Below are 17,067 nucleotides of genomic sequence, written 5' to 3'. Positions count from 1 at the left end.
CAACTCAACATCTCCACTGTATGGTCAGTAGCAATGTACCCTTTTCGTACTATTATAATGGTTAATATCATTCATAAGTTTTAAGTATACAAAATCCACTACGTAACTGCAAGGAGTGTGCCATGTTTTGATCACCTAGGCAGATTCCAATTCGCATCAGGAGGTCAATGGCAAGAGCTAATGTTGCGTGTTGTTGGAGGCCTCTGTACAGTGAGGAAACTCTATGGCACAAACTGTTCTCACATCACAAAGCTGGAAGTTCTTTCATGGATATGTTTCTGGAGTGTTTTGCTATTACTGGTGGGTTAGCAAGTGAAGCAAATTATTTTTAAGGTTCCATGTGACTCATACTTTTAGGACACAACCAAAATGTGGTTTAAAAAATTAAAGAAGGAATGGACTTGAACTTTCTTTCTTTCTCTCTCTCTCTCTCTCTCTCTCTCTCTCTCATACACACTCACTCACTGTGTGATGTTTACCTCTAGGTCATGGAACAGACACAACACTACAACAGTCTGAGCAGGAGACAGCACTTTCTCCTGAAACTTTCATGTCCTACAGTAGTGCTGTCACGCAGCTGGTTAGACTTATAATTCTGAATGACGGTCAGTTTTATTGGCACCTTTAGTGAACGACTTTGTTTTAGTCTCTGCAGTACCAATTATGTGTTAAAGACTATACAAGAAAGATTTAAAGTTAATCATATGGAGCTAGATTTCAGGCAAACTTACACACTACTCAAGACAAAAATTGAAGCAAACCTATTGTTTGTTCCAAATGTTACTCCACTTATTTATAATTATAAAAAGAACCCTCGATCTACATTATTTGAACATCTAATTAGATAAGAGACATTTCCACAGAATATAGAGAATAACAAATATTACAAAAATTACATTGGTGGTTATTAACACAGAAATGTAAGAGCATATAGTGAAAATGTCATTGTCAAGGTTTGCACAATGGAATGTATGGAAGCCCTCCAAAATAATTATGTTGTGCAAAATAATGAACTCTAATACTGTAACAGTAATATTATTTAAGAAGCAAGAGTACTTTGTAGCAGACAAAATGATTTGGCACTTCGTGTGCATTTGGTAACTAGTAGAACTAATTTAACAACTATCCATCACATAAAGTCTATTCGCAGAAGTATGGTGTCACTGATTTGCAAACATGGACTGGTAATGACAGAACATGTACAGTTCAATTTAGTAATACATACTAAACCTGAAGGAAAACTCCTTCACTTACATGAGAATAGCATATTGTAATTAATTTATATTGGATTGATTATGTACTTTACTACGGAGCATTGAAGTATAATCTTAATTCCTACTTCCCTCAGTTCAAGACGGACAAGTGAGGAGGAGGTCTAAAAGGGGAGGGGCCATATGTAGTACAACAGAATCTTCATTGACATTGCTGTCCTTGGTGGAAAGATATATATTTATTCACAAGACATATTTCAGCATTCTTTTTCTAATTATAATTTGGAAATAACTGCAGGCTGATTAGCCTGTGTGTGCTTCATATCAACACAGCTTTATGTATCTCATCGGGATGCGACAAATCACTGAACAGGTCATAAGAACGCATTTGGCCAATGACCAGCAACCATGAGAAGGAAGAATAATTTTCTTTTCATTCCCTGTGATCATTATTTAAATACTGTGTAATCATAAAACAATCATTGTCATTTGTATCTCATACTGAAAGATTGCCTGTCATATGATTTAACATGGATCACACAGACAACATATTGTATGTGTAAATTTATAATACTGCAAAAAGTGAAAAAAAATGTGCTGTTTGCGAAACATGAAGAAGCTGTATGAAGAATTTATTTTGTCAGTTTCCCCATTTGCAAAAAGCAAAATATCAATATTTTTATGAAGTTACAATATACACAAAATCAAAGGTATATGTAGGAGCTAGCTGTTGCAATATTATGGAAACATTTGCTACCTAGAAGGCTGACAAGGTTTCACATATCATAAATATGTTATTAAAAAAGAAAAGTGAAGTGATAGACCAGTGATGAATACACCAAGGACTAAAAAAATAATCTCGAAGTTCTGAAGTTGAGTCTTACGTAAAGTGCTGAGTATAAAGCACACAGCAGTCACAGTTACAAAGATAGAGTAAATGAAAAATTAATAACAGTTATTATACTTGGTTGTGTCAATTGCCGCATTTTTTGGGTGCTTACTAAGGCACAGTAAAGTAGCAGCATGTTGTAACATGTCAACATGAAGGACAAAATTTGTTCTGAAAATATTGCCACATTCAATTATAGGTGTACATTTTATTATGACTGTTACTTTACTGGAAATCATGAGGAGGAAGATGAGAAGTTGTGCATGTTCTTGTCTTGAATTTTGTTCTAGTGTACTGTGTAAAACAAAACTAGCATAAAACATTATAACACTTAACTGTTATTGTAATAATGTGAGATTATGATACTATTATTCAATTCCATGTTAAGAGCAATATTGATATTAATCTCTCTATGAAACAAGCACAAAAATTAAAGAAACCCTAATCTGGCAATCATGCTTACAATCAGATACCTTCTAAAAAGTTGCTTATGCTATTACGAAAAAATTACAATTTTTGCCATACCATTTAGATAATATTTACAGTACATCAACAATGAAAATAAAATTATGGATTACTAAATTTATTAATATTATAACACAAAACATAAGATAAATATAACTTAGATGGTAAAAGCTTCCATTTATGAGTTAAAAGATCACTTACACTGATAATGTACCAACAAAATTATCATCCCACACCACTTCCTTGAAAGACAGATTATCCAAGTCCCAAGAGCCCGTCTCTTTACCTCGCTGAATTAGTTCCAAAAGATTTTTTATGTCATTCTGGAGATTGCTTACACGTGTCTGAAGCTGTTCTTGGGACAGAGTCATGCTCACAAGATTTATCTTGAATAAAAATAAACAAATAAATTACTTATTAAGTTAACAAAAATGTAGAAATATATAAAGCACAAAAGATGTCAGCCATCAATAACAGTAAATTAGTGGTTTTTCAAAAATACATGCTCAATTGTTACAATTAAACAATGGCACAAATTATACAGCTTTGTAGCATATATCATCAATTGCATGCCCTGCATCTCTGGAATAGCACCAAGCTCCAAGATTAATGTCCCAATCCAACGGACAGATCACCACCCAACAGTGTCACATGCCCTTGCATCATGAGACACTGGGGAGAGGTTTGGAATTTAATCCACAGCAGCCAATAGCACATTGCACACTCAGCAGCTACCCATCCAAACAATGGCCATGTCCAACGTTGCTTATTTTTGGTGACCTGAGGTAAACCACTGTGTTCAATGAGGCAAGATTGTTGATGCAGAAATGAAGTCATTTATTAATATCTCACAACCTTATATTTTAGGCTCTCAGAATCACATATACTTCCAGACAGCAAATGCACACAATTTCCATGCAGGCAATAAATTGTCAATATGAAGAAGTTAGTATGCAGACTGTTACTCTAATAACCATCTTCATCCTCTCTGTTTCAGTCCCAAAATATTGGGAACTGTAATCTATATATTTACAGATTTTTAACAACATGGTAGCAACAACAGACACTTGAATTAGACTGGAATCCATGTGATTCCATTGTGCACAGCTATCGTTGAATATAGAGAATGAAGAAAAGAACAGCAATCAATCATGAAATCTGTCATTTTATTACAGCAGATCTACATCTCAACTATTACATAGGAATCTTCAGTACATATAACAGGTAACATTATTCCAAAGTGTCAATAAAAAATATTGGTTGGTGTGGATTGTTCACGAGTCTAACATGAGTTCATGTTAGACTCCTGTAGACGCTGTAACAATCAATTTTGTTTATTACATGACACTTTGGACTAACATCAACTGTTTTTATATGCACTGAAGATGATCATGTAATAGATGAAACGTAGATCTGCTGAAATAAAATCAAATTTCGCAATCCATTGCTGTTCTTTTCTGCATTGGCTAAAACAAAATTTGTTTTTCAAAATGCTTACACCATCACAACACTAAATAACAAGTAAGAGTCAGGCGTATTTCCATCAGCTTTGTCTTAAAAGAAAGTCAACTGACCACAACAAAACACAAAATGTGTATATGAAAAATTTATCATTAAATCCACAGATATACATTATCTGTCAATAGTTGTTTAACAAAGATCTGAAGAGCCTTCAAAATGTGATATCAGTGTGTGTATATGCACTGTTGTGAATACAGATGATTACGGCTCTTAGGGTTGTATGCCACTGGGCTCACTGACCTGTCTCAGTTTCAGAAATCTTTGACAGTAAACATCAGATATTACTAATGTTACCAGCACAATGAACTATAAAGAGCACATCTTTTGTTCCCAAGTCAAACATACCATGCTTTCATAGACAATGTGTGTCTGAAATCATTTGGCTTCTGTGGATTTGAATGATACAACTCACTGCCTGCTGTTCGGGTTCCACACTTACATATGAAACATGTGGTTCATATACACACATAACATGAGAGAAAATAGCCCCTCTCCTTCCACCCCCTTTCACTCTCAAAACAGACATCCAGATGTAAATCTTTACTTCCGCTAAAACTAAACACTGCGCAAACAGGCCATGAAGGCCCAATGGTACCGATCGGCTGCTGTGTCATCCTCAGGACACAGACATCACTGGATGCAGATATGGAGGGGCATATGGTCAGCACACCATTCTCTCAGCCGTATATCAGTTTAACAGACCAGGACCACTAATTCTCAATCAAATAGCTTCTCAGTTTGCCTCACAAGGGCTGAGTGCACCTCGGTTACCAGCAGCGCTTGGCAGACCAGACAGTCACCCATCCAAGTGCTAGCCCAGCCAGACAGCACTTAGCTTCGTTGATCTGATGGGAACCGGTATTACAGCTGCAGTAAGGCTGCTACTTTACTTCTACTAGTATCATCATTTTATGTATCTATTTTGCATACAGTTTATGTTGAATCACTTTTTAATAACAAGTTTTCCAAAACAGATAAGGTAATTCCATAGTATGTTGGCTAACTGTGAACAAATATTTATTAGTACTTTACATTCACACATTGAGATGAGTCTTGTTCCTGAACACTAGACCTGCCCCTCCTCTCATCATTGAAAATACCTGTTTACTATCTATTACATAGGTATGTGCAACTTCTTTGCTTTCCTTTCCTCAACTCACTGCTGAAGGCCCATTAATGCTCAACAACTCACAGCGAACTTCAAATGTATTATGCCTTCTTGTTCTGAGAAATCAAACAACATATAATAAATTACTGTTTATATTTCCTCAGTAATTTTTAAATTGTCATTTCGTCTGACAAACTTCTCACACACAAAGAGCAACCAAGACCTCTTAAGCTACTCATAAACCACAGATTTTGGGCAGAAACAATTTAAGAATCATTCACTACAAGAGGAAAAATGAAATAACATTTTTTTATTTATTAAATAACACAAATTTTCCTAGTCCAGTGCTGTTTTTTTTTTTTTTAAGGAGACTTTTTTAATAACTCCATGTGCACACGTTTCTGGTTACAATATGAAACTAGTACTTTAAGTAAGATTACTGTTTGACATACCAGTGTTACAAAGGTCAAAAGTGACTAACATAGCTTTTCCGGAAGTTTTAAGGGTAGCATTAACAATATCCTTACTGGGAATCAGCAGCTCACTTCCAGGGCTGCAAATATTGTTGTTTTTCTAGAATAGTGGAGGGTAGCAATTACTGTCAAGGGGTCATAAACAGTCTGTTTCATGCTTCTGTGAGGGCAGACGTGTCTGTCTGCACTCCAATAATAATTAGCTGGCACAAATGCTTTCACTGAATTATTTTAGTGTTGAGGACTGTGAAGCAATTGATAGTAATTTTCAAGAATACTGGTTCCTTTGTGATGGTGAATTTGTTAACGGGGAATTCCTGTAAAGGTTGGCATCACAAACTTTGTGAGAACTGATCTAAGTAGCTAATATGAGCAAGAGCCATGCTTCAAACTACATGCAATTACAATAGGATGATTTACTAACTTTATTTTGTGAATTACAATAAACAAAACTAAAAAAGGCACAATTTACCTCACCTTTTACCAACAACAGTTCCCACTGGAGGAAGCAAACCACAGGCTAGATGAAAAGTATACGATAATAACCCCTTACCACCCGTCATTCTGATGTAAGCACTACATCATGGCTCTGAGTGTCAATTTATATGGAAAAAAAAGTAGTGTGAGGTTATATTTTTCACCTGATAACACAATGCAGTTTTTGGATGTGAAATGTGAAGATGACAATGAACAGTAATAATTACATGACAATCGATAATGACTAGATGACTAGTACTGACTGCAAACTGTGAGGGTGTATGAGTTATGTGAACAGTGTTTATCATCATTTGGATTAACTCAAGCAAGAAGAGGAGTAGGGCCTACACTTCAACAGCAATTCAGTTACAAAAACAGGTCAGACAAACACCACCAGCTTAACAAGTAAACATTACATAAAAAACTTGCCTCAGGACACAGTAAGTTCTTTATATTGCTTAGCTGCTGAACACCATATATGTTTCACACCCAAGCACTTTGTTAGATTGAGACTTCAGCAAGTAAAAAATTTTGTTCATTGGAAGAAATTTTAATTTTTCTTCACATTTATGCTGCTCAATATGAGTGACCAAATGAATGTCACTAACAACAATGGTGATGAATTATGTAAAGTAATGGAAATGAAAGAGGTAGAATTAAAGGATCAGGATATGTGAAATACAGCAATACTGATTATAATTTTGGCATGAGTTGCATGTTAGACATAGCGGATCAAAATGTATTGACACCACAACTGCAAATCAGTAGAAAGTGAGACACACTAGAAATGGGTAAGTAAGTATCAGAAAATGTCCTCAGTGTTGTACAACAGCTCTTACAGAATCATAAAAGGATGTGGATAGGTCAGGAAAAGGATGGAGAAAAGGTTGTCAAACAACTGAAATATGTCCAGAAAAGCATTCTGAGTGTTCAGGACAATACTGAAAAAATGTTGCTAAGCAACTGAAGGATCCTCAAGAAAATACAAAAAAGTAACTGCAAGAAGATCAAGGCACTACTAAAGAAAATTTTCAAAAAACACGAAACCACCATTAAAAGAGTGGAACAAGATGTTGCAAATTTCAAGTGCAAGCAAATTAAGAAGTGTTCCAAATTACTTGACAATGTGGAGTTCAAGGCAGTGATAAACAGAAATTCAGAGGGGCCCTAGTCAAGGTGGTTAGCACTTATGTAAAGCCAAAAGCAAAGATCATAAATTTAGGCTCCAAATTGCAAGAAGTGACTACCACATAAATGGAGATGATGGTGTAAATAATAAAGATAGTGAGGCTAGTTAAGAATAGAGGTGACAACACTGTTCTAATCATGTTTACTGTGCCAAACAAACAGATGGCCAGAAAGACAAGAAGCAAGGTTGTGCTAAGCATGCTGGATTTTACCAAGCACACGCCAGTGACAGGCATGTGCATGGCAAAGCTTGGGTGGAGGACCTAATCAAACATGCTTTTGCAGATATGCAATTTACCTGATTCAAGAGTAAGGGAGATGTCCTCCTGATAGCATCTATAAGAATTATTTCAGGCAATACTGCCACAAACATGGACATATATAGAAATAATTCTTATATAACATGTCATATGAACAGCAAGGTGTACAACTGGACAAAGCAACAAGACGCAGAAGGCATTATAAGTGTGGAACCTGAAACTGCATTCCTGGATAAATACTGGTCTGCAAGAATGTGACAGATCAGTTACAGCGACTAGAAAGAGATCTTGGGAGAAACTGGAATTTAGATAGATTAGGGGATTATGTGGTACCTGCCCACACATATGAAGCCCACCCGTCAGAACCATAAGAGAGATATCTGGGCAGGCAAGGTATTATTCCTCCCATTATAAATTCAAAATAACACAGAGGAAAAAGGAGAAGTAAGGAGAGGAATCATTGGTCTATGTGGTGATTCTGAAAATATCTGAATTGAGAAGTACGTTCATTGTTCCTTTCGAGGGAATTGATGAAGATGATTTTGCTGTTGTTTGGGATAGAAGTGCACTCATCAGTCATGAGAAACAAATTTTTAAAATTTCACACCAAATACATTCCATAAGTAAATAAACTAATCAAAATCGGAAAAGAATAGCACACTATAGAAGGAAGTACAATGCAGGCAAAAAATGTTCACAAAAATTGATTTGGTTTCGAAATACAGTACTTTCTTCTTTTTTACTTCAGTTTTGGCAGCAAATTATGGAACATGTCCACTGTTCAGTAGCAGAATGTTTCATTGCAGCTGTGAACAAAAGCCAAACTCTAATAAGCATTTGAGTCTTTTAATGTTAACACTGACAATGAAGGACAAGTACCCATTCAAACCACAGATATCACATACAGATAAAGGACAGTACTCAACTACAAGATGACATGTATTGTATCTACCAACTCCAAATAATAACAGAAACAAGAGAAATGCTAGTAGTAATTTAATGCAGTTACGATTTACAAGTACGTCAACTGCTAGTTACTACAAAATGTGGCTCAATTGCATAAGACCTCACTAAACTTCAAAAATAATTTCTCGAAATGTGCCCAGTTTGGCTGGATATACGGCTGAAGGTATTGTGGGAAGGCTTCCAAAACAACTTAACATAAGCTGCAGAACAGCACTTATTTGAATGTATAGATGTCAAATCTGGGGAATGAAATGACCACTTCCTATTGGCTGTGTGTTGATTCTCACTTGCAGTCTGGTTTGTTTGTCTGTGAGTTTCCTGATTTTGTCAGTTTTGTTTCTTAGGTCTTCCAATGTAATCTGTAGCTCATCCATATCTTCCTTGATTTCTGTAATCCACTTAATGTTGCACTTACTATTCCACAATTTTTTCTATTATTCTCCTGATGATCCTGTTCTCTGGTGTTCTGATTAGAAGTCCAAAAAATGAAATGCGTTTCTTCCTGATTGTACTCATTACTGGTTGTGTTTCCTTGTAGACTGTTTCATTTGTAGCTACCCTCCAGTGTCCATCTTTCTGGTACGATTTGTTGATGCACGTTCTGATGATTCTTCTCTCTTTTTTGAGTATTTTGTCTATTTGTGCAGTGTTACTTGTTTTGAAGATGGTTTCACTTGCATATGTTACTTCTGGTTGAGTGGTTGTTTTGTAGTGTTTTAATTTTGTTGCTATTGACAGGCTCTTTTTGTTGTAGGTGTTCTTGGTGATATATTGTGTTCTAGTCAATTTGTTTATTCTGTTATGCCATGTTGGCTTTTCATTGAGGTTATATGTTACGATTTCTCCCAGATATTTAAGTTTACCTACAGTTTTGATTTCTTGGTTTCCTATGGCAATTTTGTTTATGAGTGATGGGTCAGTTAACATGATGACTGTTTTTTCAAAGGATATTCTAAGCCCAATTTTTTGTGCTATTTCCTATAGTGAGATAATTTGTTGTTTGGTTTCCTGAATACTGTTGGACAAGAGAGCGTGGTCATCAGCAAATCCTAGACAATTTAAACTTACGTTGTCTTTGGGTCTTCCAATTTGGATGTTCTTTGGGTTAGTCTTGTACCGTTCTCCCATTATGTTATCTAAAACACAGTTGAACAGCAGGGGTGGCAAGCAATCTCCTTGTCTTAAACCCATTTTTATGATGAATGGTTCAGGGAGTTCCCCCCTGAACTTGACTTATTATTATTATACATTTAAGTTACTTTATTAAATAATCAATAACTAACTTAGCATGTAATAACATGAGTCTAAAAATAGCACATGAAATAATAGTCAAAAACGTCAAACAGCCCAAGAGATGGCAGTGTAATGAGAGGAGATGGATCTAGGTTATAGTCAGAGGTGAACATACACTAGCGTGAATCACAATAAAGTGGCTAGTTTCAAACTTAGAATAGCAATAGCTGGTTCCAAGTCTATCCAAGTGCAGTTTTACACACACTTGATAGTGTTTTATTTTATGAAGAATTACTATCCGATTCTAAGGATCTGGGTATTAATGTTTTCAAGAGAAACAGAACAGACTTTTAGAGACCTGAGACAGTAATAGTGCGCTAACAGTACTGGTAGTTTTTGCGTTATCTTCCGCAATTGTTAAGTGTTTGCACAACGGATGATAGGAAGTGAACATGATGTAAGACGAGTTGGATGATTAGGTGCGATGGTGGAATCAATGCTGAAATAGTGTTCTATATACATCGCCATGATGTGGAGTGTTTGAAATTATATGGAAGCATAATGGAATATCGCATGCAAAATGGAATGCTGTCGTCAAAACATAATACTCCTGAAACTTGAAACTGTAGCATTAGGTTTCTGCATAATAAGAACCTCAGAAAGCAGCACATTTCAGGGGTGGAGATAAAAAGTTTCTGAAATGATCAATGAGCTATGCTACAAATCAGTCCATCGTCACATCCAGTTTTCCTCGAGTCATGTTTTCTTTGCTTCACCTACTCACAACTTAACCTATACCTAGGGCTATGCTACAGATCAGTCCACCACCACAACCACTTTTGTCACAGACATTTGTGGGTTTCACCAACTCTCACGCAATCTGTAACAACCAAATATGAAACAATATCCCAACCAATCTTGTCATATTTTGAGAAACATACAATGCAAGAAATACCTAAGAACACCACAAACCAATTTTATTGTCAATAATACCATGATCAATAATCGTTTATCTTGCACTACCCATGCTGAAAACAACAGTGATCAATTCATACCCTCCACCAAAACAAGTCATTAGATCAGCAATTCCACTGGCTAATGCATCCTATCGTCCAATTGACTATGAGCAACCAAAACAAACTGCCAACTGCAGAATGCAGCAGAAGAGCTGCCAACACTGTAAGTTCACTTTGACCAAATAAAACACAATGAAGTTGTTATGTGCAAATTGCCTGAAGGAATGAATTACTTGTGCACTTGCAGTTAACACACTGTGGATTGAAATAAATGAGCTAAAAATACAAAATTTTGGTGCAGTCTGTCACTTGCACCGAATATACTTTATATTATTCCAGCTGCTACAGTTCATGTTACTTTTAGATCAAGGACATATTATGTGCTGGTCAAAGTTTCTGTTTCAAATCACTGATGCCACAAAGCTGGCTGCCTAAGAGTGTGTACATAAAGGGTCTTAGCATAATACCATATAAGGGGGACAAGGGTGGGGGGGGGGGGGGGGGTGACACGTTAACAATGGTGGAATAACATTTGTTGTATTCAAACTGGAAACCCAACATGATAGTTCATTGTTTACTGCCTGCTACTAGCTGGTGAGGGCAATGCTATAACAGCTATTCGCTCATGCACAGTTGTTCCTTGGTTTCCAAAGACTCATTAAGGTAGCCTCATTCCAAGAGCCATGGTTTTGTACCTGACAGTGATTCAGATTCCCTGCCCAGCCCGAGTATTGATACAGACATCTCATCCTTCCGCATTTATGTTTTGAGTTCTGACTACTGTCCAGATGGATTCATCATGCTTTACAATAACCTTTGCTGTATTTTAGACTTCGGTTCCCGTCAGCCATTCACTACATGAACATCTGCCATGATTGACCAGACGGGTCTACCTGTTTGTTCCACTGGTCTCCGTGTACCAGTTCCATAGAAAAAACAGGACTCCCCTATCATCTAGATTATGGTGAAGGGGGCAAAAAAGATACCTTTCACTGCACCTGGGAAGAGCTGCAACATAGTGTAACACAACTTGTCATACCCATTTGTCATATCACAAGCTGCAAATTAAACCAAATATCAATCTCACATGGAGAGAGAATAATTGTCAAATTACTCCTTGCTGGAACGATACTGTCAAGTGCTCATCTCAGTGACTGTTCTGTGATGACAGAGTGTTCATTTTGGCTGGCGGTGACTTTTTATTTATATAAAATGTTCTGTCATTGTCTGGGATATGTCTTTTGGGCTGGTCAGAAGGCTTCCATTCCACACTATACCTGGAATTGAGCACCACCAACCTCATTCAGAAATCTTGCCACTGTTTTCCCTTACCACTGTAGACTTTGTGGGTTTATTGATGGAGTTCAGGACTCCACATCAGGAACTCTCCTTAGTCTTGTATATATTTTGGCAGAATTTGGGTATCATTACCAAAGAGGCTGCTGGTGTTGTTCAGTTTCTGACCTGGTAGCTACACAGCTGCACCTGGTTGCAGAGCAACACTCATTTCTCTACTGGAGACAGACAAATTATATATGTGGCCTGAACACTTTGGAATGGGGGCTTGGCTATTAAATCCTAACCACAACCTCACTATTGAAAGACAGCCAGATTCCTCACAATGTCCAGTTAGTCTTCTTATGTAATTTGTTGGCCAATTTGGCAGCTCCTTTCAGTAATGCTCAATCTGCTATGTGTATTCACCTTCCCCTCGGGAAGTGTTCACTGGAATGCAAATCGATGACCACTTTGAGAAGTGTCTGTGAGGATGGGATATAATATCAAAAAATCTTTGGTGGGGAAAAAAATTGTTACAGCTGTGCTAAAGTACATGCTCAAACCTTGTTAATAAGACAATATTATGTTGATCTAAGGCTCCCAAGTTCACTTCCTGGGAGCATGTGCTAATAGATCTGTAGCAAGGTGTGCTTGTAAAAGTCCCCACATATAAGAAATGAAGCAAAAATTGTGTGATCAGGTTACTGCCCTTAGCTTCATTAGGGGGCAGTTATAAGGAACATATGATCATCCTACTGCAGCAACAGCTTCCATCTTTTAGCTGATACCTCCAAGTGATAAGTAGTATTACTCATTTACAAATATGGCTGAATCATATTTAGCCTTCTCCTGGCTGATAACCATCGATGTTAAGTCCCATAGTGCTCAGAGCCATTTCAGCCTTCTCCTCAATTCAGTCATCCTCTCCGTAAAAACTACAATTTCTTAATATTGGTACAACAGAGTCTCTGTTAGGTATCATCAGAAGATGGAAGCATTTCCATTTCATCCATATGATTCCCAAACACATTTACATTTCATAAGTGGATGACAGTCTTTCTGGTGTGCTACTTCTTTCCCAACTCACACAAAAACGCCTAGCATTGTCACAAGATATTCATTCTAGACTGAATACAATTTACCTGAAGAAAGGTTACAAAACTGCATGGGGAAAATGCTCAAGAAGCTGTCCTGTCATAACAATGGCCAATGAGGAAAATCCAGAAATCATGGTGCTAGAGGGCTGATAGCTTTCAGCATCTCCCAGCTTCAGAAGCTAAGGCGAACCAAACCAGAACCGAGTCAAAATTGGCGGATTTTCCTGATGAACACGGGATCAAATAAATAAAATTAAATCTAGAATTTTCAAAATGCTACAATGCAGGAAGAATTACCCCATATACAAATCAGTGTTTCAGTTGAGTTAAAAATTGCAGTGGACGATAACATACAAATGATAAGCTTGGTGAAGCTACACTTTAATACCATGACCAAAAATTTTTCTGATTCCTCCTTCGCTATTATTCACCTTATGTATGGTCTACCTACCAGAGCTATTCCTTTTACTTACAATACTACTTATCTTAGAAAATAACTAGTTTAGGATAGACTCGTGATATTTAAGAGAATTATACCTGTGTTCACAAGATAGAGTTGCATGGAGAGCTGCATCAAACCAGTCTCAGGACTGAAGACAATAACAACATACCTGCGTTTCTGTGAAATTGGAATGGAGGGATATATGGAAATTTTACATTATCAACAATTTTTTAAGTTTCTGACTACTACTATTCTCTGTTGATGTATCTTTTGACTTGCTTTATGTTCTTAGATGTTTGCCTACATGACAGGATTTGAGTAACATGTGAGGGAATCAAATTATTTCAGTGAGCTGGATTATGGCAGTTTAACTCAAAGTTCTTTTCGAACTGATATTTATCATTAGCCACAAATATCACTGAACATCAAAAGTAAGCCTACAGTAAACACAAAACGTGAGCAATCAATCATATAGCTGTGAAAAGACTTCTACAAGTGACTGCGCTTTACACAATTTATTCATCGCTTACTTCTACAGAATAAATTCTCAATTAACGTTAGCTGCAGTGACTCCCAATGATATTTCCATAGAACTGGAAATGATTATAGGCTATTCCTAATAAGCTACCATATATATGGGTCGCTTCTATGTCACGGGTCAAAGCCGACGGGAGGGATCGGATTCTTCGGTCAACCCCAATATTCTGCATAATGTGACATTGTTAAAAACAAGAAAATTCCTTACAACGTCACACAAAGAAGACTACGTACAAGTTGTGTACATTATTCAGTTAATAATTACGGTATTTAACAAATACCTTTTGTCCAGCCAAATCTTGAACTTGGCTGTCGTAATCTTGCAACTTAGTCATGTATTTCAACGCCGCTTGTGATGTCTGTCGTATACGTTCTTCTAGTAAGGATACCCGTTCAGCTGCTTCTTTCTCTAGTTGTTCTGCGGTCTCTACAAGGAGCATATTCTGTTCCGTCAAATCTTTAACCCAGGACTGAAGAGTTGAGACCTTCAACTGAAATAACGTCTGAACCTAAGCATTACCACAGATAAAAGCAAAACTCCTTCGGCTGGGTACTGAAGCTTACCTTCAATGCATCTACTTCAGCATCTTCGTCGACGCTTTCTAAGATTTTTTCATAAACATCTTGCAATTTCGCAATAATTTCAGAAGGTCTGGAGTCAGAGCAAATGGGAACACTACCGTTATCACGGTTCGAAAGTACAGCGTTATGAACGTCTTCTCCAATCATTTTAATGTTCTTATTCTTTTCAGTCTACGTGCCGCTTTTATTTTTAGCAGCTGGCTACATACACGTTTCTCTCGACGTAAACAAACACTGCTCTGTCAAAACACAAACGCAAGGATCTTATACGAGAGATAATTCATATCTTCGCGCTACGTGTTCTTACTCAAATACATTTCATTGTGGCTCTACTTCTTTCAAAGTTATAATTAATTTAGCTTTCTCGTTGATACTGTTCTTCTGTTGTCACGGAGCCGTGATCCAAAACTGCAGTAGTCGTCTAGCAGACGAACTGAATCAACAGCTCATTATATCTTAATTCATTTATGTATGGAGCGCAGGAAGAATGCCTGTTTACATGCCATTGTGCATGAGGAAATTAGCATAACCCTATCTTCGCGATCTCGACGGGTGCGATACGGTTAACGTACGAATATCTTTTGCAATTCCTCTTAATATTGGTTCTTGAAACCTTGTAAGCTGTGGTTTGGTGTCTCTCTTCAAGCGTCTGCTAACTGATGTTATTCGGCATTTTGCTGAAAATTTTCCATGTGACACATATGTGTGACCATTCGCCACATTCAGTTTCTCCCGTTGTTACTACCAGGTACACGTCTCACACATTTAAGCAATATTCTGATATGGGACGCACAAGTGTTTTGCAACCGTTCTCTTTTTAGAATGTTGCACCGTCTATCTCAAACTTTACCCCTTAGAGATGAAATATTACTGCATACGTTCTAAACTGTTATTGTTATTACATTTGTATCCTTAAATTTGGTATAATTGAACTCTGTCATAGGCGTTGGCTTTCTAATAATATAAAAATATAACGCTTCTATTTTTAGTTTACTATAATGCATTCACATGTCTAGAGAATCTCTTGACAAATGATCAAGGAAGTGAGTATTGTATTCAGATTTTCTGTTTTTCAGTTATACTTTCTGACGCATTCCACACCTGTGAGAATCATCTCATGGAACAAAAGCTGAATTTAATCTAATCTGGTTTCATTCGTCTGCTACAGCGGGCATTGGCTACCACACCTTTGCATCACGATTCCTGGAGACAGACAGCTTATATACATCTAGAAAGATAGTGCCACTTGAGAGGCATCCATCGATGCCATCGGAAAACCGAAGCAAACCTACTTTTAACATATATATATATAGTCCCTACGTCGCCTTATTTAATTATCAATAAGTGAAACATAGACAGTACCATAAAAATATTCGGATTTCTACTATTTGAATAGCCTTGCCATTGAAATAAAAGAAAATCCACTGTATAGGTACAATACCAAAGATGCGTAAAACATTAACGTTTTATATTTGTGTGTGTACGTATTAGGAATAAAAATGCTGATAAATCCAACAAAATCCTCCGTAACGTATTTTAAACAACAATTTCCTCATAAGTATATTTTTTCATTACAAGATAATTTATACAAATTAATTTATCATCCTTTTATAGTACATACCTGCTGCTTCTTCCAGGATTCCATTGTTCTGTTAGAAGTTCTTTTTTTCTGCTGCTATGTACACTGTGGTAAAACATTGACAATTTTGTAATGTGTATAAAACAGTTCTGAGTGCTGTTTAACACAGTTCACAGTGAAACACGAATGGGCATCAGATCTGCATGTATATATGCGCAAATTTTCGTTAACATACACAAATGCTGTAAAAATATACATACGAGAAACGGTAAGTGTGTTTGTGTGTGTTTTTTAATTTTCTAAAATACTGTAATGTTAGAAGAGTTATCAAAAATAAATCTGCTTAACATCAGTAGCATATATCCAAATTTTGAATGTATGTGTGTGTTTATTCCCAATAATAGGCATATCTGAATATAAATCATTTTAAATTAAAAGGAAGGTGAGCGTTGGCCGTAATATTGATGTTTTATTAATAGCAGAATCGATTTTCGATCACATTGTGATCATCTTCAGTGCTATACACCTTAGACTCAAGGCACTGGTATCAAGTTATCAATCAACTTGATAACTCTACATGCACATAAGTTATCAATCAACTTGATACCAGTGTCTGAGTTGAATGTGTACAGCACCGAAGATGATCACTCTGTGATACAAAATTGATTCTGCTATTAATAAAACATCAATATTAGGACGAACGCTGACCTTCCCTTTAATTAACATACATGTTTGTTGCACACAC

General features: G+C 36.6%; 2 protein-coding genes across 2 annotated transcripts in view; one reads left to right on the top strand and one right to left on the bottom strand.

The window, feature by feature from the left end:
- LOC126267834 (centromere-associated protein E-like) overlaps positions 1 to 15,051 on the bottom strand; it is a 536,568-nt gene extending 521,517 nt beyond the window's left edge. The window contains exons 1-3 of the mRNA XM_049973138.1: positions 14,726 to 15,051; positions 14,443 to 14,664; positions 2,767 to 2,951 (exon numbers count right to left, since the gene is read on the bottom strand). Of these exons, the coding sequence (XP_049829095.1) occupies positions 2,767 to 2,951; positions 14,443 to 14,664; positions 14,726 to 14,890 (572 nt within the window). The 5' untranslated portion in view covers positions 14,891 to 15,051. The remainder of the gene's footprint in view (positions 1 to 2,766; positions 2,952 to 14,442; positions 14,665 to 14,725) is intronic.
- Positions 15,052 to 16,166: 1,115 nt separating this feature from the next.
- LOC126365941 (cytoplasmic aconitate hydratase-like) overlaps positions 16,167 to 17,067 on the top strand; it is a 357,848-nt gene continuing 356,947 nt past the window's right edge. The window contains exon 1 of the mRNA XM_050008715.1: positions 16,167 to 16,590. Coding sequence (XP_049864672.1) covers positions 16,509 to 16,590 — 82 coding nt within the window. The 5' untranslated portion in view covers positions 16,167 to 16,508. The remainder of the gene's footprint in view (positions 16,591 to 17,067) is intronic.

This window comes from Schistocerca gregaria, chromosome 4 (assembly GCF_023897955.1).
Source record: "Schistocerca gregaria isolate iqSchGreg1 chromosome 4, iqSchGreg1.2, whole genome shotgun sequence".
Lineage (NCBI taxonomy): Eukaryota > Metazoa > Arthropoda > Insecta > Orthoptera > Acrididae > Schistocerca > Schistocerca gregaria.
Note: the sequence above shows the minus strand (reverse complement) of the source record. Positions and strands in the feature narration are given on the sequence as shown.